Raw genomic sequence first — 27,103 nt, 5'->3', positions numbered from 1 at the left:
CACAATATGGCAGCATTTGAAACAGGTTGTCACCTCCGAGTTACAAAATCTAGCACCAAATATTAAAAGAGGAAAGGCATAAAACAGGTTGTAGCAGGGCACTCACAAGATGAAAACAGTGACTTGCTTTTAATACATACAAATTTCTAAGTTTAATTACAAGTCATCAGGCAAACACTTGGCCTGAGGATAATCATAGGCATTTATGGCTATGCTGTATTTAATCACCAAAGAAATTATTAAGTGCAGCCAATAACTTCTTAGCATTTTCCATCTGAAGCCACAAAATATACCAGAAACCTGTAAAATAGCATAAACAGAAAACCCTTTTCAGTGACAACCAGAAAGTTTTACAGAAAACAGTTATGTAAGAGACACATAACCAAATAATTCTCATACCTTGTTTGGAAATGGACTGGTACAGCTATATAAAGTCATGTCCAGAAAAAAAATGTAAACTTAAATAGAACTAAGCTGAGTTATTTATAGGACAGAAGCCTGTTAAAAAAAAACAGCTTCCCTTCACATTTACATCTTCAAACTGTAGCCACTGCAAACAATTTGAGCCATTTAGCAAACTGCAGATGAAAATTAAGCAACAACTTCTCCCAGGAGTAGAGCAAAAACCCTAATCATTAGGAAATTATTTGATTGCAGATATCACTAAGCATGCAAATAAGCAATCAACTTCAAGAGAATGGTGTACATATTTTTTAGCAATCTCTAATGACAGCAATAATTCTGCATCTGTTTTGTCAGTGTTTTCCCTTTGTTTTGAGACACCACAAAACCCAGGTAACCTGACAATTTGCAATCTATAGTTGTGACATGCAGCTATGAATACAACAGCTGCGATCGCAGGTAAATTGACCTCACCAGTGGGGTAATGACTCTCATATCAACTGATTTCAAGAGATGTCTCCCACTGAGCTTCAGTCTCTGTATCAGTTACTACCATAGGCTCAGGGTCCCAGAATCAAACAAGCCAATGAGCAAGCTGCCCAAGCTATCATATTTTTAATGCTCAGAAGCCTCACTCAACCATCAAAATATGGCCCACAGAAATTACAGCTTTGTTCTTCTGTCTAACAACAAGTACTTTCCTATGAAGCTTATAGACATGGCCAAAAACAAATTTAGAGGTATTAGTAAGATTAGGATAAAAGTACATTTTACCTTTACATTAGCATATTAAAACAAACATTAAGTATTCTGGCAAAAGCTGTTGCATTTCTATTGAGTAACAATTTCTTCCCCATTCAAATTCATATAAAACCCTTCTTAGCATCAGGAGAAAGAAAAAGAACACAGCCTCCAGAAGAACTACACCCAGTCAGAGAGAAGTCTGGATTTTATACAAGACTCCTCTATACTGCAAATATTCTTTAAACTTATCTGATACAGTAGGGGAAAATATCAACCCAAAACCTACCAAAAAAATCCCAACAAACCACTAAACAAAACATACCAAGATCCCACTTTCAATGAGATTAAAGCCTCACTAGGGAAGACGAGAACCAAGTTAACAACCCTGGACAAAAGCCTCATTTAACACTGTAAGGCAGACAAACTTGGACTTCACATCCTCCAAGACAGATTCAGGCAGACTCCCTTATTAACACAGGAACACTTCCCATGGCACACCAAGATGATCTTTCACCTGAAAAAGGTGCCAGGTCTGACAAGACTTTCCATCACAGAAATCTTGATCCCACTGCAGCCATTTCTTCAGTCCACAAAAGTTCATTAATCATCCAATCTAATCTATAATACACAAACCACAGCTCTCCAGCCTTAAAACTAGAGCTGCAATGACCAAATTTCTCTTTGGAAAAGAATAAAATATGTATTTTACCTTTTTTAATGAAAAGTCACTCTGGATGGAAAAATCCATCCTACCTATGGATAGTTCTGCTAATATATTAGGTTAACTTTATCTTTGTGAAAGATTTTTGGATTGCAAACAAATTACTCCATATCTTCTTCTGAGGCAGGGATTAAGCTTCTCAAGCCTATCAGCAAAAAGATTGCTCTTTTTCAGACTTATTCTTGTGGCTTTTCTGAATCCTCTCATTTTCAGTGTCCTTCTTGAAAGCTGGATATAGCATTACAGGAGTTACCACAAACAGATAAATCTGAATCACAGATTGCTTTTAGGAACACAATTGCAGTGAAAGCTCACATCCACATGACTAGCAGTCTGCCTTTTTGCAGTTACAGGGCACAGTTTCCCACTTCTCCTGACAGCAAGCACTAGGCTGTATGTAGGAAGTGTCAGACTTGTTCAGTTTACCTAAACACACGTAAACAATCAAGATCCACTTTGTTACAGTGATCTATTTTCACTAACCACTTCTTGACAAAATCACAAAAAAGTTTAGGAACAATTTTCAATCATTGAGTACTCAAAAGCTTTACTAGCAGTGACTTATGTTCTTTTCTCTCTTGAAGGACAGAAGCATTTAACTTATACAAGGACAGAACCTCTCACAGGACCTGAAGACATGACATTACTTAGGGTGATTTACTGTGCTGTGCACAGTATATTGCCCACTTTGCTTCACTATTGTTGGTTTTGGGAGGGGTGTTGTGTGTGTTTGGGAGTTTTTAGTTTGTTTTTTTTTCCTAAATAAGGAGATATCTGATCACATCTGCTTATCCACACAGCTGTATTTGGTTGATAGGTCATGAGAGGCATGTCAACCAATTAAAAAAAAAAAAGAAACCAAGCAACTGTTGCCAGGGTTTGCTCAGCCATTGTATTCCTTAGGAGCCTGCTTTCCAAAAGTTTCCATGCTCTCAAGGAAATGCGAACAAGCTCCTAGTCACAGTGAGAGAGGAAAATGTTTAGGGAGCTACAGCTATTTTCCTTACATTCATTATATGCTTTTTTCTTTCACCCTTACCTGTGGAGAGGGGAGTCTCATAAGCACTGGCAGGCACAGGGCTGTGCTCTAAGGCCATTATATCCCCACTCCTGTGGCCAGCCCAGCCCCTCCTCTTCTTTGGAGGCTGAAGGAGAAAGGAACTCTAACATTTCTTAGTGACTGAGCAGAAAACAAACAACAGCATTCTCCTTCAGTACCATCCAGAAGAACTTTGGTGAAATTATGTCTTTCTTCTGTTGGAAATACAGTATGTATAATTTAAAGAAAGGGATATTAAAGTACAGGCCACTGGCAAATACTCCAGCTACTGTATCTACCAAGGGTTAGTTTTGTTGGGGGTGGGGAAGGTTGGGGTGAATAGGGGAGTGAGGGGTAGTTTTTTAAGCCTACAAAACCCAAAAACAAGGCTAAAGACAGAGTCCCTAGTTATCCCAAAATGAGTGTTACTATTAACTAGTTCTCACATATGCACAGGCACACTGGAAGTGTCAGTCAGATTATGACTTACCACTAACACCAGGAGCTTCCAAAAATCCACATAGAAAGGAACTCCTCAGAACTATTTCAATATGGAGAGCTGCTGAAATACTGGACACCCACTTAGAAAACATGTGACACCCAGTGTCAAGAAAGTGACTGAATGAGGTGCTTCTGAAAGGAAGACTATTTCCATTTATTTTGAAGACTGGGTACAACACATCAAAGCACTGTGTCCCACAGGAGTAGCCCAGCTCTCACCAAGTGAGATGGACATCAGTCTCACCAAGCCAGCATTGACCTGGCATTGACATGGTGAAAACCTGTTTTCCTGAAAAGCAGTTCTGATCAACTACTGACCAGAGAGACCTGATCACAAGCATTTCCCCATGTAGAAGATGAACTGGGCTGAGTTCTGCTGACAGAATATGAACTTGATATGAAATTTCTTGATATTTTCTGCTGACAGAAAATGAACTTGGCCGAGTTCTGCTGACAGATATGACCATTACAGAAAACAAACTTGACTGACTACTGCTCACAGAAGACCCCGTCATTTCCCACACCTCACCAGTCACAGTGTCCTTCCAATAGTGGGAATGCAGGTCTCATTGAGCTTCACCTATATAAGTATGAATATCAAAACGTGGTGGAGTATGGCTTGAAAAACAGCCTAGAAAATCCACAACCAAAGCTGTTACAATTATGATTTTGACAGACAAGAAAATTTAAAATCCTATGAAATACTATGCTGCTAATATCAGGTTATATAATTATAACAAAGGTAACATTTTTGTGAAGAATTTTAAAATCTGGCATCCTTCCCAAGAAGAAAATTAGAGCTTAAAATATGAAAGATATTTCTTCAGAGAACTTTGAGTTGCATAACCAGTTAGAGATTAAATTTTTAATGTTCTTAAAGAAAAAACAACAACAACAAAAAACCAACAAATCAAAACAGTAGAACAGACCTGAAAGAATTTTGTAACAGCGTATATCACTTACAACATGTGAGGAACTCTCACAAATTTCTCCTTCAAGGTCATACAAGAATTACCTCATTTTCACATTTCACTGAAATAGGGTTCAGTTGAAGGCACTTGTTTCCAACAAGGTGCTTGGGAAACAAACTGATAACCTTCTTATCAATTATAAGAAGGTCTCTTGCCATTATTGGTACTATGTTTTTTTTTCCTGAAAAACAAAGAGTTTTGATTGAGAATATCCTCTGTTTATTTTGAAGCAATGGTTTTGCAGTATTCAGGATTTTTTTTTCTGCAAGCAAGTGTTTTAAAGCACTTTAACAGTGAAGCCAATGTACTTTCATAACAATTCTGATTTGGAGATAAAAATCTCAAGCTTGCCACGTACAGTGCAGAGCAAAGCATATGCTCCATTTCAGACCAAAACTGACTGAGGCAGAAGACACACACCCCCTACACATCCCTCCTCTAGCTGCCTGCAGCCTGTTCCAAACCATACAAATCCCTGGCCAAAACCTCTACAGCTTCCCCCTCTCTCACCCACTTGCTCAGAGCTGGTTCTGGACACCCTCCAGCAGTGCTAGCTAGAGTTCTGCCAGTCTCTGCTTTCATGCCAGCTTGGAAAACAGGCTGAAACACCCTAGCCTTGCAGAACAGGCACACAAATGCTGCAGCAATTGGGCAAACAAAACTTATGCAGGGGTGACATTTAAGAACTGCCCAGCTCCAATATAAAACCACCATCACCAAAACTGATTTTAGGAAGCAGACTGCAGTAGCATAAATCACTTTAAGTTCACAGAAGTCCCAAAGACAATGGCAGAGGAAAGTGCTATCACCAGGGAAACACCAGCTTGGAAAGAAGCACTTAGTGCCTAGCACCCCTCCTCTCTGTATTGCTGAAGGCTACAATCCCTGAACCAGCCTGAAGAGTACATCTGCACCTGGCAGCTCAGCATGGAGACAAATCTACTCTCACACAAAACTCAGCCACTGTCCCCTGTTTTAAGTCAAGGCCTTACTGAGACACCTTCTCAGGCTGAGCTCCAGAGCAGGAGCTCAGAACATCAGGGCATGCTTCATGTACACCCAAATTCCCCAAAATGTGTACATTGCCAGCCACCAAGAGCTCAGCTCTTCATAGGCACTTTAAGGCAAGGGATAAAGGGTTCTGCATGCCCAACAGATCTCTGCTGCTCTGAGAGGGGAACAGCCATGCACCTATTCTGCTTTCTTTATGCTGGCTGTCCCTTTCCACCTGCCTTACCTGCCTGCTACATTTCCACAACTGGAGTCAGCAGCAAAGAGAGAGCCCCTCCCAGCACAGCCCTGCTGAGGAAACTAACAGAAAAATACATGTCAAGGCATTTTAATCACTAGGATTTCAATCTGAAAGTCTGAAAAGAGAAGGTAATAGAACAAAAAGAGGCTGTATTTACAGTCATTTTGCAGCCCTGGCTGCTGGCTAGGGTAAGTACCTGTCTCTGTGAACCTAGCTGGGTGGTGGCTTTGGAGGACCTGCAGTTCTGCTGTCAAGATCAGCTACATATGTAAATAAAGGAACTGGTTTCACCAGAAAAACAAGGTAACTCTTCTGCTTTCCCAAAACAAAGACAGGATACATTAGAGGGAATCTTCCTGCTCTGAAAGAGCAGCAAAATATTGGGAAGTACATCCACACACACAAAAAAAAAAATCACTGGCAATTTATTTCCATCAGAAAGCCAGTGAGAGGATTCAAAGTGACCTCAGAAAGACCTTACCAGAGTCTGGGTACCAGTGTGACTCAGTCTTAAAAACAGCATTAGCATAGACTGTTTTAAGTGCATTTCCTGTTTATAAGATAACACCATCTGCAGCTGATTGAACACCTGAGTGTGGACATTTGCAATTAGCAATGAGGCTGACTATTTCAGTTTCAAATATAATTATTTCTATAACTGCCACCAAGTATCTCTGAGTAGGATGAAAAAAACCGCTTAGATTTTAGGTGAAATTTAAGTTAAAAGTTCAAGAGCTTCGAACACTTCCATGGACAAACATCATCCACAGTTCTGAATTAAAAATTAAGCTGCTTTTAGCTTTTAAGAGCCAAGATGTCCCAGTCTCAGATTTATTCAGCATCCTCATCAATACCTCCCTAGCTGGAAATAACATCTTTGAACCTGGTAGTAAAACTATTCCTATAATGCTCCAACCAGAAACCACATCTCATGTTGCCTCCCCAGAACACTAGCACAAACCAAGTTCACAAGGCTCTTAATTGCCAAACTCCTTCTCATTTTAGGGGAAAATTGTGGCTCTGTATGTACTTTCCTGACTTCATAAATGCAGCATTTAAGCATTCTTTTAATTCTATTTTAGTAATTTCGTCTACCCCATGAAGAGTTAACAAAAAGGAAAAGGGTAAATCAAAATATAACAAAGTCATGTGATACACTAACTTCTAAAACAAACAATACAAATAAACCAAGTGTGTTTGGATGAACTCTGCACTATCTTAACATTAAAGTTAAGTGTACTTGAAGTAAGCTTGTCATCCTCCAGCACAAAGTAACCCTTTAGCTCAAGTCAATCTGTCTACTCCCCAGGCTAATTTTGAGTCTTGTAACTATGTTGTCCAGGTTTCAACAGCCATAAGTGTACTAAGTATTATGATGCAATGGCAATTAAAGACTCAATCAAGATTATTTCCTTTTGGATAACAAAATACATTCCTTTCTGAACAGCAGTTTCATCTGACTCACATTTGTTTTTATAGCATGCGTATGAAACAAGTAGCCAATGTTATTGGTTAAGAATATCTATTTTTTCCCCTGATCTTTCACTGCAGGCTGCCCAAGTAACAAAAAAATTAAAACTGCCTGTCTTTAGACTTATTTGATGCGTTTAACAGACACAGGGAAAATCCAGATGTTTTCAGGGTGAGGAAAAATGCCTTATACAATAAAGAAACTACAAGATATAACTTCTCAACTCGTCTGCCTTACCTGCAACAAAGTCCCACCAAGATTATTTGATGCCAAAGTAGCCAAATACAGAAGCAAACAAACAGCACCCTTCAGCTGGACATTTCCCTCCTTACCCTGCCAGTGAATCTGTCTCTTTGATCTATATTTAAGTTTAGTAACAGTGCCCAAACAAGGATTAGAAAACAACATCATGAAGGAAACAATCACCATGGTAGTAATTCCCCTTGGTGCCATTTAGTTTTCAGCAACTCATACAAGAACACATAAACACTTTCAATCAGGACTACAGTGAAAACCTGAAGGAGCATATTAAATCACAACACTACATAGGTAATAATGCAGGAGATGGCCAATTACACAAACTGCTTTGCTATAAATGACTCGGGTCATCTCATTAAGCCTGTCAGTAGACCTACTGCACTTGAAATTCCATGGAAAGTGGCACTCACCAAGCAATTGCCCCAAAACTTCTCCTGGCTGCTGGTAATGACTTAATATACCACAAAACAATCATATCTTGCACAGTTTTATCTACCTGTCTTCTTTCCTTTCCTTATATATAAGTGGTTCACCCATAACAGGCCTGAAAAAGACAGTGCAACATCACCAGTTTGCAGAAACACAAGCTGTAAACAAACAGCAAAGGCAAGAAAAAAAATTAAAGTCTTATTCTCATCTCCTAGAGTTGACTTTTAAAGCTCTCATTCTGCAATTTAAGGACTTCCCTTTCATTAAAAGGATATCACCATTCCAACTCCATGCAGATTTCCTGAACCATGTTGCATTTCTAATGGTTTTGCTCCCAGTGACGAGAAAAAAAAAGTAAATCACACAAATTTGAAGTATTTTCTTTCTGACCTGTTATAATTAATCTTCAGGTTCTAGATTAACTTACATGTGTATAGTAATAATTAATGTTATGTAGAACTACCTATTGCTGCAGCTGGCAAAAGTTTGTTTTGACAGGGCACCACTGTCAGTCAGAACTGGTTCAGAACTGATTGAAATTTTATGTCAACCAGATCTACCTCAGTGCTCAGTCTGGAGCTGCATCAACAGCACTAAAGACATTCCCAGCATTAAAGGAAGGGAGTAGAACCCCTTTAGCCTGATCACCCATGTTTATGGGTTGGTTAGAACTGCAGTTTGTTTTCTCACCAGGTTAAAACACTGCTGTTGTATAATCAGGGCTATTACAGGGCTGAAAACAGTTCCTGTTTCTGGAGATTCCAGGTGGATAAACAAACAATATGTCAGTCCTACAACTACAGCAAAAGCTATTTGTACTAAATGCTAGGGCATTTAAAAAAAACCACACCAAATAAACAAAAGCCCAATCAATAAAACACCAGAATGCTTCATTAATGTGCTTAAAGGCTTTTATTCTCTTTGTAGACCTATAGCAATTAATTTAACCAATTCTCATCCTCCTTAGCAGACTGCTTCATACCAGCAAATAAAAAGGAGGACATAAATCCTCCAACAATGTCAAGAAAAATGATGTATCTCCTCCACATCCCAACATCTGGAGGCACAGATAAGAAGAAGCAAAATGCCAAGTACACAACATAAGAGAGAGTAACTGTCCCAAGGCCTTAAATATCAGCTCCCAAAACAATCTCCACTTCAACCAGCCCAGTAAGCCATTCCAAGAATGGTGTGAGTCTTCAGAGAAAGGTGGAAGGAGGATTCAAATAACTATAGATACAAGAAATATCTCACTTAACCCTACCAGTCTTGGGTAGTGCTTCAATTTGTATCTGTGCTTCAACAAGTTATCTTCCAAATTGTGATACATATCTGAAGCCTTCCTTGTGCAGGTCTGAGTCATATATGCTTACTGTATTCTTGCTATACATATTGTCACACACAGACTAGTTCTTTCTTGTAAAAAGCAGATCCATGCGTGTAAAAATTCAAAATACTTTCTCAATCTTGTGCAACCTCAGTTGCTTTTATATTATAAAAATTAAAAGGCTTATTTTCACTGTATCAATTATTTGCTTCTATTTTCAAACTCCTTCACACTGACCAACTCTTAAACTGGCATTACACTCCAATTGCCTTTTTAAGCCTTTTCATCATCTTCTTTCCAAAACCTCCATGACATCTCACATTTTCAAATTCTTAAAGAAGCTTCCCAGATACAAGCAACTTTCTGAGATGCTCATTTAATTTCCACTCATTCCACCTACCTTTTCATTCTAAGGGGAAGACTTACTTTTTTGGGGTTTTTCCCACGGGCATTCTTCTTACTGTAGACATACATGAACTTTCTTTTACTGTTCATTAATACAAACTAGAGTTCCCAGTCACAACACCCTCACTTTTGATGCAAGGATCCTTTTCATTAGCTTCCTCATTCACCTTTACCTTCTTCACTATGGTAGGAAAATACTTAAGGCTTTCCCAGGTTTCTTCTTCCAAGGATATTAAACAACCACATTTCAGTATGAAGGGCATAAAAAAGGATAAAAATGTGAATTCAGAATCCTGAGATAGGGCTTCCAGATATAACAGAATTTCCAATCATCTTTGACTTTTATCATCTATTTGCAGTTACCAAAACTAGGACTATTTAATCAACTGGGGATAAAAGCGTTACAGTTTCCAGTGGAGAGAGGAAGCCCCAAGATTAAGTTTGTAAGCAATCATTTTTTCGTCTTCCAGTGAGTTTATAGAAGTCCAGCTTTGTCCACCTCCAGGTGGGGGGAAAAGAAAAACCCAAAAACAAAAACCAAAAAATATCCCACGACACACCATCAACCTTAAAAATAGCAGTCAGTAATACTATCAGTTTAAGAATTGCTTACAGTAACAGAGAAAACTAATTATTTCTCAGAATTATTCAATAAATATACCCAAAGTATTATTAAAAAAAAAGAAAAATTCCACATAGTAGGATACTCTTTTGCAGCTACCCTTCCTTCTCCCCACTCACCATAGCCAGGAGAGAGATTGTGTCCCAGAGGCTGCCAACCCTAGCCTGCTGCTAATTACATGTGCTCACAGGACTTACAGAGCATTCATGATACCTGGCCTGACTTCCAGAGGCATGGCACAGCTGCCTACTCCCACTCAATCCATGAAAAATTGAAGTCAAACCAGTCAGGCTCTGACATCCACGTTTGGTTTCTATCATCAGCAAGACAAGAGTACATCACTCTCAGAAGAAATGAACCCTTGGAGCAAACCTAAGTTGCTGGAAACATGCAGCTTCTCCAAGCAAATAACCCTGGCAACAAAGCTGATCCCTGGATGCTGCCACAGGTTAATCCTGCTGTTGTAGCAATTCCTCCATTCTACTGACTCAAGAGTGTGAAACAAGCACAACAGGTCCCCACCTGCCACAGGACACTAAGATCACCTTTGTCAAATGTTAGTGACACACGCTTCACACACTGCAACAGGCTGCCTTCCGTGCGGTCACCTACACATTTACTATGACTCAGAATTTAGAGAGTTTTAACCATTTGTTTTTAATAGTCAGCAGCTGATCATCAACCATGCAAGTTATTGAAACATTTTCTGTCAAGAGCAAGGAGGGATGCCAATGACATAACATTTTAAATAGAATAAATTAATTTTCACCTCGAATTTGTGACTTCCTGGTTCTTGCTGCTTTACAATTCAGTTGCCTTGAGGGTGAGAAAATAAGCACCATGGCTTCCTGCAACCAGAGTGGAACAGGCTTTTAAAACTAATCAGTGACAGACGGTGAGGCTACAACATTTCCAGCCACAGCATTATCTTACAAGAGGGAAGTATTTGCGCAATTACTTTGTTTTAACTGCGAGGTCATGTTTGCAGAACCAGACAAACACCAATATCAAACACATACTAAGGTCTTGGAGTATAAATCAGACAGAAGGTAATCATTTAATCATTCTGAAAACACCTCACACAGCAGCTGCCACCGCACTGAAGGATCCCACTCCCCTGAAGTTACAGGGAGTAACTTCACACATTACTACAGGAAGAGTGGAATTGTGAGGACACACAGTATCCTGCACTGTGCAGACTCAAAGCTCTGTCCAAAGAAACTTCAAGCATTCAGCATGTGTCTCAAACCTAAGAGTGCAAAGCCAATAGCACAGCCACATTCTCCATATAGAATAATAACTTTATTTTCAATCACCAGGCCTATCAAGGAAACACTGAATTGTTAACTGCAGGTCCAACAACCTAAGCAGGTTTATTCCTCACACAAAATACCACCTGTAGTAATGGTTGTACACCAACCATTGAGCATTAGTTTACACAATTTGCCACCTAGCAAGAGCATAGCTGGCAGTTGCAATGTCTGCACAGCATGACTTCCTATTGACTCAAGTACAGACACACAGCTGGGCACACGCAGGACAGCCCTGGATCATCCTTGTCCCTGTAGGGATAGTGAAGAAAATACTGAACACCACAAGAACTCACTCTAGCAACACAAGTCTATGACCTACTGGGATTTTATTAGTCCTGTCCCATTTCCATCGGCTCCAGATTACCACTGCATTTTTAAGAGTACACATGCACTTGGAGGGGATTTATCCTATGGCCTGAGATGCAAAAGCAGATGTCCTGACCATCAGGACATCTGCTCATGAAGAGGAGTGATGAAAACGTACAAGCTAGGTTTATAAACAAGGAGTTGGAAATCTGATCCCATGCCTCTGCTCACAGCTCTGCCATGGACTCCTTCTGGCCTTTACTAATTACTCAATCTTTCACGTGCTAAGCACAATGAACACTGTGACAACCTCATCAGGAGAAGGACACAGTGGACCAGATGATGTTCTTTGAGCTGAAGCACACGGATGTACACCTGATACAGAACCTGAGTCAGATTCCCTTCCTCACGGCTCTGGCACTCTGTGTCTCCCACAAGACCAGCTGTTACCTTGCCTGTGGCTCCATGCACATGTGGTCTCCTTTCCTATCAAACAATAACAAAGCATGCAACAAATTAACAGCAAAACATACACTCCAACACACACACACACACACATTCACCTTCTCTCAAGGCAGTTAAAAAAATCTACCAAAAGTACTGAAATAAGTTCTTATTATTACACACTCTGCTTTCAGTCAGGCATTTCCCCAGAAAGGGAAAAAACTGAATTATTTCTTTTCTGCCTTTCTTATTCACAAAGTAAATTTTTACAGAAAACACAGGTAGCTTATTTACTCTTGTGGAAAACAAATGTGTTTACTTGACAAAAACAAACACTAGGAATGCAATTCAGAAACACCAACCACTTCCAAAAATCAAAATTCAGCCCTTATGCTTAAAAAGCATCAGAACATCAAAAATGTCTTTCTATAGGCATATAAAACACTGGAAGGCTTCATGCCAAGGATTCAGGACTGGGCACAGAAGCCATAAGTTCTGCCACTAACTTGATCTGAGACAACAGATAAACAACTTCACCCCTTCTCTGTCTCACCTTACACTTTAGTAAGCCAGTAATGATAAAATTTCCTGCCTCACTACATGGATGGAGAACACTTTACTAATTCATGACTACAAAGCAACTTGAGAGCTGTGGATATAAAGCTTGTACATATACACATATATGTAAATTAAAATAGACACATAGTATACTTATAAATTAAAACCAAGTTAGGAGAGAGCTAAAGCACATTACCCAAAAGCTCCAGTCAGCACTCCAGCTATACTGAGCAGGACCCTGCATTTTCTCTGTGCATGAATTAAGAGTCTCCTCTGAATCAGCAAGTAGCTGGTTAATAAGACCATGATCCACTTCATGAACTTCCTGTGAACAAAGAAGTAAGGTATGTAATCCAGCAGTGATGGAAAAAGGTGAAACAAAATGGTTAGTCCATTTAACAGCTGTATATTAAATGAAATCCGACATGGCAGTTTCACCAAGGTGAGTGGCATAGAAACACTTCCCACTGACAGCTTTTTACTTTGTTTTATTTTTTTTCCCCCCTAGACTACACTATACTTAATTATATTTTACATTTTTATCAAAGTACTTTATTTCCATGTAGCCCCTCCCAACTTGCACGCTGAAGCTGCACATGCATTTAGAACTGAAATAGCATCAACACAAGACATCAGCGCCTAACATGTAGCAAGGTCTCAGGAACCCGTGAGACCTTTCAGAACTTGAGAAATACACGTGTAGCATTTTTACCAGAGGACTGGCAAATATTATTATAATACTGATACATCAAGTGTTTATACTTAATGTTAGTTACACTATAAATTGCACATAAATACAAACACTTCAGAGACAATTTGACTCATATCACTTACTATTATGATAATAAGCAGCACTGTTTTCTAATTCTGTAGCACTCCCCCCTGTTATCAGTATTCTTCGCTTTGGAAGTCAGTTTTACTTTATGAAGGGAAACAGCCACGGAACGTCACTTGTGCCACCCAGCCAGCAAAGGGTAGAAAACCAGCCCAGGGCCCTAACCAATAACCCCGCCTGTAGCACCGGATCCGCCGGGATGAGGCAACGCTGGGCTTCAGCTCCGAACCAGGTGCTGGGCCGGCCCCGGCCGGCCCGGGGTGCGCGCCCCCGCCCAGCGCTGCCCCGGGGCCGCGCCCGGGCTGGGGACAGGCTGCGGAGGGGACAGCGGGGCGAGGCAAAGGCACAGACACTCCGGGCTCCGCGGCGTGAGAGCAGAGCTGCCCCGGGGGGCTCTTCGCACTCCCTGCAGCCTCCACCAGTTGCTGCTCGCCCGCGCCCTCCCCACCGCAGCGCCGGGACTCAGCGGCTGCCCGGCCACCGCGGCCCGCCTCCCGCTGGCTCCCCCAGGAGCCCAGACCCTCCCTGCGGGGCGTTCGCCGCCCCCCTCATCGGGGCGCCCCGAGGGCCACCCTGCCCCCGGCCCCGCCTCGCCCCAAAAACTTTCGGGGAGGTGGGTGGGGACGGCGGGACCGCGCCGCCGCCGCCCGTCCGGGGCCCGCCCGTGCGGCTGCCCGGGAACAGAGCGCGGCCGCCGCCCCCGCACCTACCTGCGCGGCCGCCGCCGGCGCGGGGGGCGGCGGCCGGGGGCGCAGAGCCCGCCGGAGGGGCGGGGGGCCGCGGGGAGCGCGGCGCTTACCATGGAGGGGGGCGAGGGCCGCGCGGCGCCCGCCAGCTGCCTGCGCGGGGCGCTCGGCGGGGCCGCGGCCGCCATTTAAAGGGGCCGGCGCCGGCTGCGCCGCCGGCCCGCGGCGGGAGGAAGTACCGGGGGCGAGCGGTGCCGCTGCTCCCGAGCAGAGGGGGCCGTCACGGGGGCGGACAGCGCTGCGGCGCCTCCGGTGCCCTCCTGGTCGGGCCGCGGCAGCCCCTCTGCGGCTTCCGCAAGGGTTAACTGGGAAGCCTCCGCGCCGGTGGAAAGTTTGAGGGCTGAAGTAGGGGAAAACTGCCGGCTGCGGGGGAGGCGGCGTTCGCTGCCTCCTGCCCGAGGGAGAGCCCCGCGCCCGCCGCCCTCCGTGAGCGCAGCCGGTTAAACAGCGCAGGGCAGCGAAACGGCTCCCGGATCCTGGGGTCGTGGCATTCCACGGAAAACACTGCCGAGAGGCCGCTCCTGGGGGAGAGGGGGAAGGCTGGCTGCGGGCCGAGCGGAGAATGAGGTGGTATAAAGGGTGTCAGTGAGGGAGGTTTCATCCCAGGAAAACCTGGGTCTCGTTTTTGAAGCTGCTGAGTGCTTTCTGCCCCAAGCTCTGAGCACCCGGAGGGCTCCTCAAATCGGGGCACCCAACCAAGGCACCAAGGCGACGATGGCTCGCAGATTTGCACTGTCAGCTCACCTCACAGGAAGAAGAGCCTTGTGAGGTGCAAAGAAATCACATTGCTAGGTAGTTGGCTGGTAGATGGATGGATGGATGGATGGATGGATGGATGGATGGATGGATGGATGGATATACAGATCAATAAAGCAGCCTGTTGTCCCCTTTCTCTTACCCCTTCCTTGGGAAATGTTTGGAGGCTCCCTTTGGACATCTCAGGGTCCTGTAATGCCTGTTCACTGTTACATTAGAAAAAGTACCCAAAGCCCCTGTGGGTGACACGGCCTCCCAGCTGTTGGTCCAGACAGGACAGCGTTAATGCAAGCAACTGCAAGTCTCCAAAAGTTACAAGAGTGTGAAAAAGAATGTGTGGTTTGTTTCATTTTTGTTCCTTGCTTTCTTGATTTGCACTTGAAACTTGAATTTTGTGGGCTTTTTTCAACAACACTCAGTTTATTTTTCTTTTTGTCCAAAAACTGAATCATACTGGGTTTTCCAAGTGGGAGAAGCTTCATGTTCAACCACTGGCTGCCAGCAACACTAACCAACCTCCTTTGTATTTCCTCAGTTAACAGCTGGCTGACCTGGCACTTTGGCTCAGGCATGACCTACTTAATGGAGGATTCACAAGACAATTCCTAGTTCTGGATGACATGAACATAAACAGCATTTGCAGAAACAATGGTGGTATGTCCATCACAACACACTTGAAGGGGTTTTTTGAAGCACATCAAGTACTTGGGTCTAAATAACACAGTGTTGGATTGCCTTTGGTTCAGATCCATCTTTGCACGCTTACTCTTCTGACACACAGTCACAATCAGCACTCTAAACCAGTAACTCATGCCAAAGTCCTCTTGATCTGCCAGGTACCTTTGACTACTGGTTATTCCCTCATCAAACTCTTCATTGTTTTTGATTCCTCTAACTTTTCCTTTCACTGATATTTTGGCTTTGCTCACTAACACTTTGGCAGTACGTCCTTCAGAAGACCCTCACAAACTTCTATCTTCCTTCTGAAGTGCTTTGTTGCACTGCACTTGGTCCCACTTTTCTTCCTAATATGATTCCTGCCTGGTAATCACAGGCCTTCGCACTCTCTCAAGCCATTTCAGAGAAGTATTTGCCTTCTAGGTTCTTTTCTGCATTCTCCCACTAGCCCATCCTGCTTTCGCTGCTTCCACTGCTTTGGGGTCTGCATACCAAAGCTACAGTGACAATTACTGACTCCAGGAATGGACTGTTCCTCTTGACATTGTTTGGTCAGCCAACTTTAGCAAATCAATTGTGGGTTCTTTTGCTTTCAAATGCAAATAAAAGCAGAAATACTCGGGCATCTCTCAGCTGCATTGTGCTCTAAGAGTTCTGAAATTGAGTCTTTACTGGATACTAAAGCATAATTCCATTACCTGGAGAGTTTTGAAGATATGCAAGATCATTAGATAAAGAGTGCCATAATCTATAATCCTGTAGTTGAGGAAAGAGATGTCAGCCAAATAGTGACAATAGCCCATGCTTGGTACAGGTGTAGCACGGCTGGCAGAGCTGGGTGGTACAAGTGAGGCTTGGAGCTGCTGTAGCTCCTCTCAGAGGGTTCTGCTCTATGTGGGCCTTCTATAAACACAGATTAATTCAGAGCACACCTGCTGGTTTTGCAGATGGGCTGCCCTCTCCAGCAATTTTCCTCTCCACCCAAACTGCACAGACAAGCTCTACTTAAATATAAATAGAATTTAAGTAGTCAACTTTTGAAGAAAAATTATTTGTTCTGCACTGAAAAAAAAACCACTTTGGGGAATACAGTTAACCTGTAAACATCATACACATTTAGCCACAAAGATACTGAGTTCCTGAAGTTTTCTTTTGTGGTGCATTAGGGTGATAATGTGGTGCATTAAAGTCTGGCTGTTCAGAAAATTATGCCAATACTCTTTGTGTTCTCACCATCACTTGGGAGGGGTTCAGCAGAAGAGAGACCTCCTTTGGAGACTCTGGATAGTCTATACTCAGCCCAAAGTTGTGGTTTATAAAAGCCAAAAGTGAAAAACAATGAATTATCTTCCTTCTGCTCTCAGAGCATTTTCAACATGTTCTCAGGGAGAGATCAGAACAGCCACCGGGGAAGTAATTGTTGTCACTTGCAACGTGGTGGCTCTCATCCAGGGAGCAGGCAGAGCACTGTGAGCTCAAAGCTGTGGTAACTTTAGTAAGTGTGACATTCACTAGGCAGAATGTGAGGTCCTGTTGCTATAATACACACATATTTTTTACCCATACTACCAGAAGGAGAGATGATGAGGCCATGTACTTCAGTGACCATGAGCCAGCACACTGGGAAACTCTATAGATCTGTAGTGTCTTCATTTATCTTCTTCTTGGTTGCGGGTGAGTACTAAACTATCTTCCTTAATTAGAAGAAATATAGGTTGTTCTTGGAAGCTTGGCTGAAAAAGTTCTTTTTTTCTTTTTTTTTTTTTTTCCCCTCAAAATGCAACTTTCAACTGAGGGCTTCCTCAGGGTGCAGGGAAATTGTGTTTAGTGTTGTACATTGCATTAAAACATACTTTTCTCTTTAGATACATTCCTGTTTATCTAGTATAAATGTTCAGAAAGAGTGTATTTGCCTATCTTTCCCCAGATGTGTCTCATCATTCCTAGAAGCTTCATTTCTGTTTTGTTTCTCTGATGCATTAGCCACCAGTTATTGTCACAAGGTAGTTATTCATATCTGTTTGTGAGAGCCAACTTTAGCCCAGGGCAAAAGTCATATAAATTAAAAGTAGCAATGTGCAGTCATTGATCACTTATTCATAGATGGCTGGGAGCTGAATGCAGCTTGTAAAGCACCTTCATGGCACCAGCATGGTATGAGTGTGAAGCTGAGATCTAAAGCAAAGAAAACCATCTGAAAGACAGTAATTTCATCAGCAGAAGGTTTTTTTGCAGGTTGGAAATAGTGCCCTATTTCCAATGTTGCCCTCAACCCCTCCTCCAGCTACTGAGTGTGAGTGTAGGAGAGGAGGCTAAACTGGAAAGGTAGAATTCTGCACTGACCTCCACACACTGTTTTGGTTCCACCATGCTCTTGGCAGCTGGCAGAAGAAGCTTGCAGGACTGCTTGGATTTACTGCAGGCACCAAAGACTTAAGTGAGGCTCCAGGACAGGAAGAGAGTGCAGCTATATTTTATTATTTCTTTTTGTCACCCCAGCTCCTCTAGCCTGCCTTGCATATTTCTCACTTGCAGGTCTTATATGGCCCTATATGGGGAAGTATCAACCTACAGATTACATAAAGGGGAGGCTGAGGGCTTTAGTAGGTGCCCTATAAGTACTGCCAAATCCAGAGCACATTGCCACATTGCAGGGAGTCCCTGAGAGCTTTCTCCCCTCGTGGCTGAAAACTGGACGTGAACTAAGGACTTCATATGACAATGACCTATTAGATCATCTAATAGTTTGTCCAGGTCTAGACAAGATCATCCATGCTGAATTTCTTGTACCTGTCTAGCTCAAGTGCTTTCAGCACAAAGCCTTGCACCCCTCTCCATGGGCTTGAGCCCCACAACCCACATGACAAGGGGCACATCACTCTGCTAATGAAGCAATTGACTTTAAAAGAGCTTTGAAGCAGAGTCAGCAAAGCATTTGCTATGGTATGCTCCCAGATGCCAAAACGATAAGGGCATTGTGTAATTGAATACCACTGAACTAATATGTTCCAGTTTTGCAGCCTTAAAAAATAAAAAGAAAGAAAAGAAAGAGAGAAAAATAGAGGCAATGTTGTGACCTTCTCACTGAAACCCCCAAAGGGAGCTGGGACGAAACAAGACAGCGTATTCCTCTCCTGTTTTAATCTTCCTAACTAAGTTACATGGTTTGTATTAAATAAAAGATGTGGAAATAAAACAGATGACGAGGCCAGTTATTTTCATGATAGGAGATGCATATAAAACTCACAATGAACAGAGGCAACATCAAAGCACATTGTGCCTACTCAGTTACATTCTCTGTTGCCACTAAGTGTCTGTGTAAAATGTATACCTTTTGCATAACTGAAAGAAGTAAAAATTACAGTTCTGTTACAGGTGTTCATATGGCAAGACTGGAATACTTGTAGCAAAGAAGAAATTTTGTGGCCATTCCTTGAAAAGAAGGCAGCAGTAGCACACACTAGCTAAAGCAGCAGTTATCCAGTGGAGAAAATTATTAACAATCTGAGATTTTAAAAGAGTATTCATTATGAAACTGCTCAAATTCACTCTAATAAATAACCAAACAGATAACTTCAGAGTATTTTATGCACAAAAACTGTAATATGTTGAGCTTTGCCAGTTGTTTCAATTATACTTTATATTTCTACAAAGTATCTTGTCAAGATACTTCAATTTTTATGACTGTTGCCTTAATACACATATCTAATTGGACAGGGAAGATCTGGACTGTGGGAACTCAAAATGTCTCTCAGACATTTTTAGAGGTTCCAGGCCTTGGTCAGAAGCATTCTAGACCCTGGCAGACAGCTGAAAAACAACTGTGATTTTGAGTTTGAGCCATGGAATGAATTACCAACTTTGGAGGTGGAACAAGCAATCACAAAAGGTTAGATAGTATAGTATAAGTAGTTACGAAGTAGAGGGGAAATTTTTTTAGTATTGTACAGGGGGGTTTTAACACATGTACAGGGGGGTTTTCACTTTGTACATGGGGGTCAGAAGTTCTAAGATGGAGGAAAGTGGGCTGAACCCATCCTTCTTCCTTCTTCTTCCTTACCTCCATGTTCTTGGTGATGTTGGCACTCACAGATTGGTTTAGAGTAGAAAAACACTTGGCAACGTAGGTAGTAGGTATTGGGGAATAATTGTAAACATGTTATACGTAATATATCTTATAAAAGATAGCAGCAACCCTGGGCGGAGAGAGAGACGAAGAAGACAGCAGATAGAGAGGATGTCAGGGTGTGTGTGTGCCTCTACCCAGGCCACTGATCAAATAGCTGCAGTCCAAGAACATAATCTGTTAGATAACTAGCAATAAACTGCCTTGAGACCGAACAGCTAAGCCTGCGGAGTTTTTCTTTGGAAGCACGGGTTGGAGGAGGAATTTCACCACCACATGTGGCCCCAAAACAAGGCTGGGGTTCTCACACTGGACTTCAGATTTCCCCAAGAAGCCCCAGTGGGCTTATTGGTGAGATAACATAAGAACAGAAGGATAATATCTTACCCTGTACCTTTAATGAGAACTACTAATTTTAGGGGACCAGATTCAAAACTATGTTTGGGTACCTAATTCTCAGGCTTCCAATTCCCATGGATTGGTGTTTCCGTTCTAAGGCAAAAATTTTCACTTTGAGGTAAGAGCACAGAGTGCCAAACAGCTCATAAGGTGTTTCACGTGCTCTGTTTCACATCCAGTTTATAGCTCCTGTATTTTTGCATCCATGAGTTCTCTCTTGTTTCATAGTTAAACTGTAAGCTCTATACCCCAGCCTTTTGTAAGGTGCCCAGAGCAACGGGGCCATGCTTGCTGACAGAAATCTTCTACTCCCATATGAGTCATAAATAAAAACAACTATGAATACAACTGTGATTTTTGTGTACAAGCATGCCTGGAGGAGCCATTCAAGTAACTCTCAAACTGATCATAAAGGGGTTTGGTTTTCTATTGCCTCGAGACATTTGTCCCTGAGCAGAGAGTGTCAATTGTCATTGTGATGCTTTACCAGACCCACACAATAGCGTTTCACACTCTGTGGATATCAATGAAAGACTCAAGACAATGGAAAATCAGGACCTTCATTCAGGAAGTGTCTGCAGTCCTGGAGAGGACACCAACTAGCTCGAAGGGAGACTATTTCACTTGAAGAAAATAAAACAACAGAAGAGCCTTTTCCAAAAATTGGTCCGAACTCTTTCTTGACAAAAGATTATTTTTATGTTTGCTTTTCCCTCTTTTTGATACACCAACTATTCCTCTCATTTTTTGTGTCCAGGCTTTTTTCCAGAAGTGAGATCCACTCTCACTACACTTAGCTCAAGGATATGATACTATGATTAGCACCTGAGTATGAGAAGGCAGATTGAAATGTCTGCTACAGACACGTTCATGTTTTTCTAACCAAGGTTAGCTGGAGACAGTCCCTTCACATAGAATAGTTGCCACCTTCAGCTTCAGCACGTGCATAAGGCTGATGTTCTGTCCCCAAGACTGCTGATGGGTTCTGCTAGGGGTTCAGTCTCTGGGAATTGAGATTCTTCCCATGATTTCAAGATTTTCTGTCCTGTAATTGAAAGCGCATGCCAAAAATGCTAAGAATCACATTAGGTTTTGGGATGTGGGCAGTTGCATTAGATGCACACTTATTCACTGTCCTTGCTAAAATAGAACTGCCAGTGTATAACTGTACATGCATTTTTTGCTTTGCCTCAAAAGCAGTTGAGGCAGGAACCTTAGGCCCTGAGACTTTTTGGGGTGGGAAGAAAGAGGTTAGTGTTGCAGATGGAAATGGGGCTGACTGGACTCTAAATTTCACCCAAAGCCATTAGACAATGACATTAATCTTCCTTCCTCTAGTATGGCAGTAGAAAGGAGCTGATATTCAGGAAAAGACCTGTCTGTACACAAGAACATAATCTAAGCAGAAACTAGGAAGAAAATCCCTGTCATCATAACAGTGACTGCCTGCGCATGCTAATTCCAGGAGCCATTATTTCTGTTGGTTAGAGGTCAGGAGCAGCAGGGACATTTATCATCCTATCACCCTCAGCTGTCTTCTTCTCTCTCTTCCCTGGTACAGATGTAGGAGTTGCTGGTGGAAGTGCAAACAAGGAGAATGCAGCAGCTGTGATTCATGTAACAGCACAGCCTTTGTTGTTGACACCTGAGCCTTGGAACCTTTTGGTGACTCAAACACCAGCCAAGGAGAAAGCTAAAGAGGGTGAAACTGTGGTCCTGACCTGTCATCTTAACAGTCCACAGCATTCTTCCCTGACTGACCTGATGGTGAAGTGGTACAAAGAAGATGAAAAGGGGCAGATGGACCTGCTAGAAAAGAATGTGACCATCCTGCCGAATAACTCCAGGATCTTCACGAGTGGAGACTTGTCCCAAGGGGATGTTTCCCTGATTATCCTCAATGTGACAACCAGTGACCATGGTATTTATTTCTGTGAGGTTACACTTCCAGACGGGAAGGTGGTGACAGGAGATGGCACAAAGCTCAGGATCAGGAGGGCTCTGGGTAATACTTGCAGTTATTTATTTTTTTTTCTCCTTGTTTTTCCTCCAAAGCTGGTCTGCACACTTGCAAAAAGAGAGAAGTTGGCCTGTTTGGCCTCTGGCATTAAGGACCTGGTGTCATGGAGTGTAATTGCTCTATAGCATTTCCCATTATTTTTGTCAGGCCAGCTAAAATGCATTAGCTTGTCTCTATAAACAATCACATGTATTATATTACACTATAAAAAGAAGGAATAATGTTCTCAATAAAAATTAAGCCACTGCAAAGAATGAAGCAGTCAGATAAGTTCCCCTTGTACTCACAGCTCTGGCAGAACCCCCATGAGTGACAGGTGACAAGGCACCATCTCAAGGAACAGCTCTAGACCTCTTTTTTTTGGATGTTATATCTCTCCAACCCACTAACTTGCATAGTCATTCCTTAACTCTGAATGACATAATCCCACGATAATCACGAGGATCATATAGCATATGATCGTTACATAATTTCTGATTAACTTCATTCACATTAAAGTAGCATTAGAAGTGCCATGCTATGTTTTCTTAGCCTCACAGATAGACACTAGGCATATTAAGTAAAGAGGTAAATTGCTATGTCTGTAGCAGCTGGAAATGTCAAACTTTCCTTTTATGTAGGCTAAACAGATTCCAGTCCCAAAAAGTCAACACATTAGAAGGGTTATTATCTTATTATCTAATTAACAAAAAATACCTCCTCCTGTTTCAAGAGTAAATTATGCAAGTGCCGTTTTTCCTCTTTTTCATCACCAAAGCTCCCATCTCACCAAGATTCACTAAGCCTTTGGCCTTTTGAGCCTGAGTTACTAATTTTTATAATACTACTCAGTTTAAACTGTAACACTAAAGCAAGCAATCTCTGCCCCTCTGCCAGGGCTTGGCCATGTGTCTAATGAGGTCTCCTGTTGGCTTGATCTCATAGTCTCGGTAGCACAGGTTACTCTTGAAATGTCCAGCATAGTTGCCTTCCTGTGTTCCTGAGATGATGAAATGTATAATTTCAGCACTATGCCATCTCTGTCATACAACAGTCCCAAAAGCAGTCAGTCAAAGAATATACTCCAGTGGATCTCTCTCTGCTCTCTGCTGCTGTTCTCCCTTGGAAGTAGATAGGCAGATCAATGGCTTTCTCGAGGTTGTCAAAGTACTTTTTTTTCCTTTCAAAAATAAAGTATACAGGCATGAGTCCCATTACTTCAAGCAGCAACTTCTTTTGCCACCTTATAGTTGAGGGACAGCTATTGAGGGAGATTTCTGGGGCAATGGGGCTGCCCTGTCTCTGAAGCACCAGACAGCATAGCAGCTTAGGAATGCTGCTTAGGAGTTCCTACACCAGAATGAAAAAAATACTGCTCTGTAGTGCAAGTCACTCTCCTGTGTAGAAGGGATTTCATGTCAGACAAGACATCAGCATGATCATAGTAAGCAGCTTCCTCTGCAGCCACTGCAAAAAAGATGCTGGCTGCATTGCATATACTTGTCTGGAAAACATCTTACATCTCTGCCTTCCTTTCTCCTCCAGGCTTGTTTGGTATAGAAGAATCAATTGGAACAATCATTGGTGTTGTGGCAGCTGGTATTGGTGGCATAGTTGTTCTGATCGTTGTTTTAACCCCCCAGCTGAGGAAGTGCATCCTCTGCATGAGACAAGAGTCTCACCAAAGGTACCTGTGTTTTAACTGAAAGACAAATTAGACATTTACTTACCTCTGCTCAGACATGGGGCCTGGTTCAGAAAATAAGCAGTGTGAGGCAAACTCTAACAGAGCTGGTTCTGTGTTCCATCACTTTTTCAAATAATTTTTTGTTTATGTTGGGTAGAGCTTTACCAATGGGCCTAATGAGTTACCTATAAAGAGAATAATAGGATCTTCTTTAATTGCCACTTTGGACTAAGAGTTTTTCAATGAGATGCTGCAACTTCTTTTAACAAAGACCAAGGACTCATTCAGTCCTTTTATGTTCATGCTGAAGGATGGCTCTTCCTCCTGCCAACTTTGTGCTTACATCTGTATTCTTGCAATGCTTGTGTACAGAAAGCCTATGATGGCTTAGGTGTGTGAGGTGTGGTTTCTAAAGCCCTACTTAAAGATTTATCTTCTATTAAATCAGCTGATAATGTTGGGAAAACCAGACATTTTCACCACACATGAGCCAAAGAAATGCCCCAATAAGAGGCCAATGTACCCAAAAGCTCGCCTGCTGTTTTCTGTTCTGCCATCTGGTCTAATTTGAGGAGACTGACACTGCATTCTGAAACGAATTTGGTTCCCATTTTGAGCAACCCAAGATGTGGTATGCGTTTCAGAGCGAGCTCAGCTGACTTTTTGCATTCATTGAGGAGACGTGTGATATGCACCTCTTCTTCTGGTGCTCAAAAAAAGCCTCGCTCAGCCTGATAAAAACATCCCCTCCCCGAAGGGTTGAAGGAAGAGCTGCTCTTGCAGTTCACTGGAGCGCTGCCGCCACCTGATGGACAGCGTGGCGGGGACAGGGACACGCCGGGGGCTCTGCCTCTCTCTCCGGGGAGGATCTTCCAGCCCTCGCTGGGAAGCGCACTCCCTTCCATAGGCCGATGCTGCTCACACAGCATCATTCCTCTGCAAACTCTCTACATTAAGAATTCACAACTTCTCCTTTTGCCAGAAAGCCTCGGAGGACTTTATTGTGTTGTCCTGACTCTGTTGCTCACTCATTCTCTCATTTCCTTCTTGCTCAGCATAGCTTGAGCTGCAGCGTTACAGGAGTCGCTTGGATATGCAAAGCCTGCAAGGTGGAACAACTTCGGATGCCCCGTAAGCCAAAAAACCGGAGTTCTAGATGGAATAAAAGCCTTTGCCTCTACATGTTGACTTTGGCATTTTTGGGTTTTTTAGCAAGCTTCTTTTTCCTCCAGCTTTGTCAACCACACAGTGGCATATTTACCATCCTCCACCAGAAAGAAGCAAAGCAGCTTTTTATGAAGAAATTTGTATTATTACCTGTCAAAACTCCACTTACTTTGGCCACATATCTCTGAATTTAGATTCTGATGAGGCACCCTGGGTCTCTCTGTGCCATTAGTTCTTATTTTAAAGGTGCAGTTCACAGTTTGTCAGCTGAGCTTCAGCAGAGACGGAGCCCAGACCACTCAGGTGCTCCAGGTGCCCGTGTAGTGCTAGCACCTACCCGAGGAAATCAAAAGCATTGCTTCTGGGGATGCAGGAGTGGCTCCCACCTGTCTGTGCCTCCTGCCAAAGGGGCTCTTGTCCTGTTGGCTTGTCCTGCCTAAACGCTTGCAACAAAGATGCAAAGAGGAACCACTCTTGGCTGAAAGAATGAGATTTTGCTTTTTCTTGCCAGAAGGAAATGCAGTGTTTGAATATAAGCCTCTAATACTCTTAAAAAAAAAAAAAAAATTAAAAAAAAAAAGGAGAGATGAAAGATTTGCTTGACATGACTGATGTTCTCCACAGCCACTGTTTCCTGATGTGACAATGATTGATTCCCAGGCAGTCAGTGACTGGGTGACATGCCAATATAGGAGACCATCTTCTACATGTATCAGCAGTGTATCAACTCTGAACTCTGTGGAGCAGTGAGTATATTGTTTCGCAAAGTGTGGGTATGCCTGCTAGTAAGCAGAAGTCAGAAATCCTTGCTGACCTTGCAACTGCAATAGCCCAGTGTAACTCTGCTTACCCCTGAACACAGTTCAGAAGTGTCTCCAGTGCTGTGACCCGGGAGCATGAGGGAAAAGACAACTGGGCTCTAAGAAACCTGGTCTGGTTAAAGGTGTCCCTGCTCATTGCACAGGGATTGGAACTAAATGATCTTTAAAGGCTCCTTCCAACCCAAATTACCCTATGATTCTATGATTTAAAAAAAAAAAGGAAAAAAGCAGCAATATTTGACAGCAGGAGATATGTTCCCATTGCACCACAGACCAAACCCTTTTTTTCTGCAAAAGAGATCTCGATCATGATCAGAGCAGGATCTTCCTGGATCTTTGCTTCAGCATGTATGTTACCTGTCACAGAATCACAGGCTGGGTAAGGTTGGAAGGGGCACAGTAGATCATCTGGTCCAACCTCCCTGCTCAGGCAGGGCGATTCCAGAGCACATGGCATAGGATTGTGTCCAGACAGGTCTGGAATATTCCCAGTGAGGGAGACTCCACAACCTCTCTGAGCAACCTATTCCAGTACTTAGTCACCTGCACAGTAAAAAAGTTTTTCCTCCTGTTTAGGTGGACCTCCTTGTTCATCAGTTTCTACTCAATGCCTTCTTGTTCCATTGCTTGGCACCACCGAGCAGAGCCTGACACCCTCCCTTCAGTTATTCATAGACACTGATGAAGTCTCTTCTCTGTCATCTCTTCTCAAGGCTGAACAGACCCAGCTCCCTCAGCCTTTCCTCATAAGAGAGGTACTCCAGACTCTTAACCACTTTTGTCACCTGTTGTTTCTCCAGCGGGTGTCAGGGTAGTTAAAGTCCCCCACCAGAACCAGGGCCTGTGACTGTGAGGCTGCTTCAAGCTGCCTGGAGAAGACCTCATGCACTTTCTCTTGCTCAGGTGGGCTGTAGCAAACACCCACAACAGTGTTACCCCTATTAGTCTGCTCTTTTTTCCTAACCTGTGAGATCTTGTCTTGCTTGTTGTCCACCCAAAGGCAGAGTTCCATACATTCCAAGTGCTCTCACAGAAAGGAAAACTCCACCACCACACCTTTCTGGTCTGTCTCTCCTCCCCATAAATCCTGGCCTGATAGAAATTATTTCACACCATTGTTAGATCT

The 27,103-nt window shown here is 42.7% G+C and overlaps 1 protein-coding gene across 2 annotated transcripts in view; it reads right to left on the bottom strand.

The window, feature by feature from the left end:
* The window catches only part of GRAMD1C (GRAM domain containing 1C), a 51,123-nt gene extending 36,651 nt beyond the window's left edge, over nt 1–14,472 (bottom strand). The window contains exons 1-2 of one of the 2 annotated variants that reach the window (XM_021549164.2): nt 14,398–14,472; nt 12,960–13,088 (exon numbers count right to left, since the gene is read on the bottom strand). In XM_021549164.2, coding sequence (XP_021404839.2) covers nt 12,960–13,088; nt 14,398–14,472 — 204 coding nt within the window. Of the gene's footprint in view, nt 1–12,959; nt 13,089–13,597; nt 13,693–14,397 lie in introns of those variants that run through there. The other variant, XM_077781222.1, reaches the window with a different exon arrangement.
* Between the last annotated feature and the right edge of the window lie 12,631 nt (nt 14,473–27,103).

The sequence above is a fragment of the Lonchura striata genome, chromosome 2 (assembly GCF_046129695.1).
Source record: "Lonchura striata isolate bLonStr1 chromosome 2, bLonStr1.mat, whole genome shotgun sequence".
In the NCBI taxonomy this organism is placed as follows: domain Eukaryota; kingdom Metazoa; phylum Chordata; class Aves; order Passeriformes; family Estrildidae; genus Lonchura; species Lonchura striata.
This window is presented reverse-complemented; position numbering and strand designations above follow the sequence as displayed.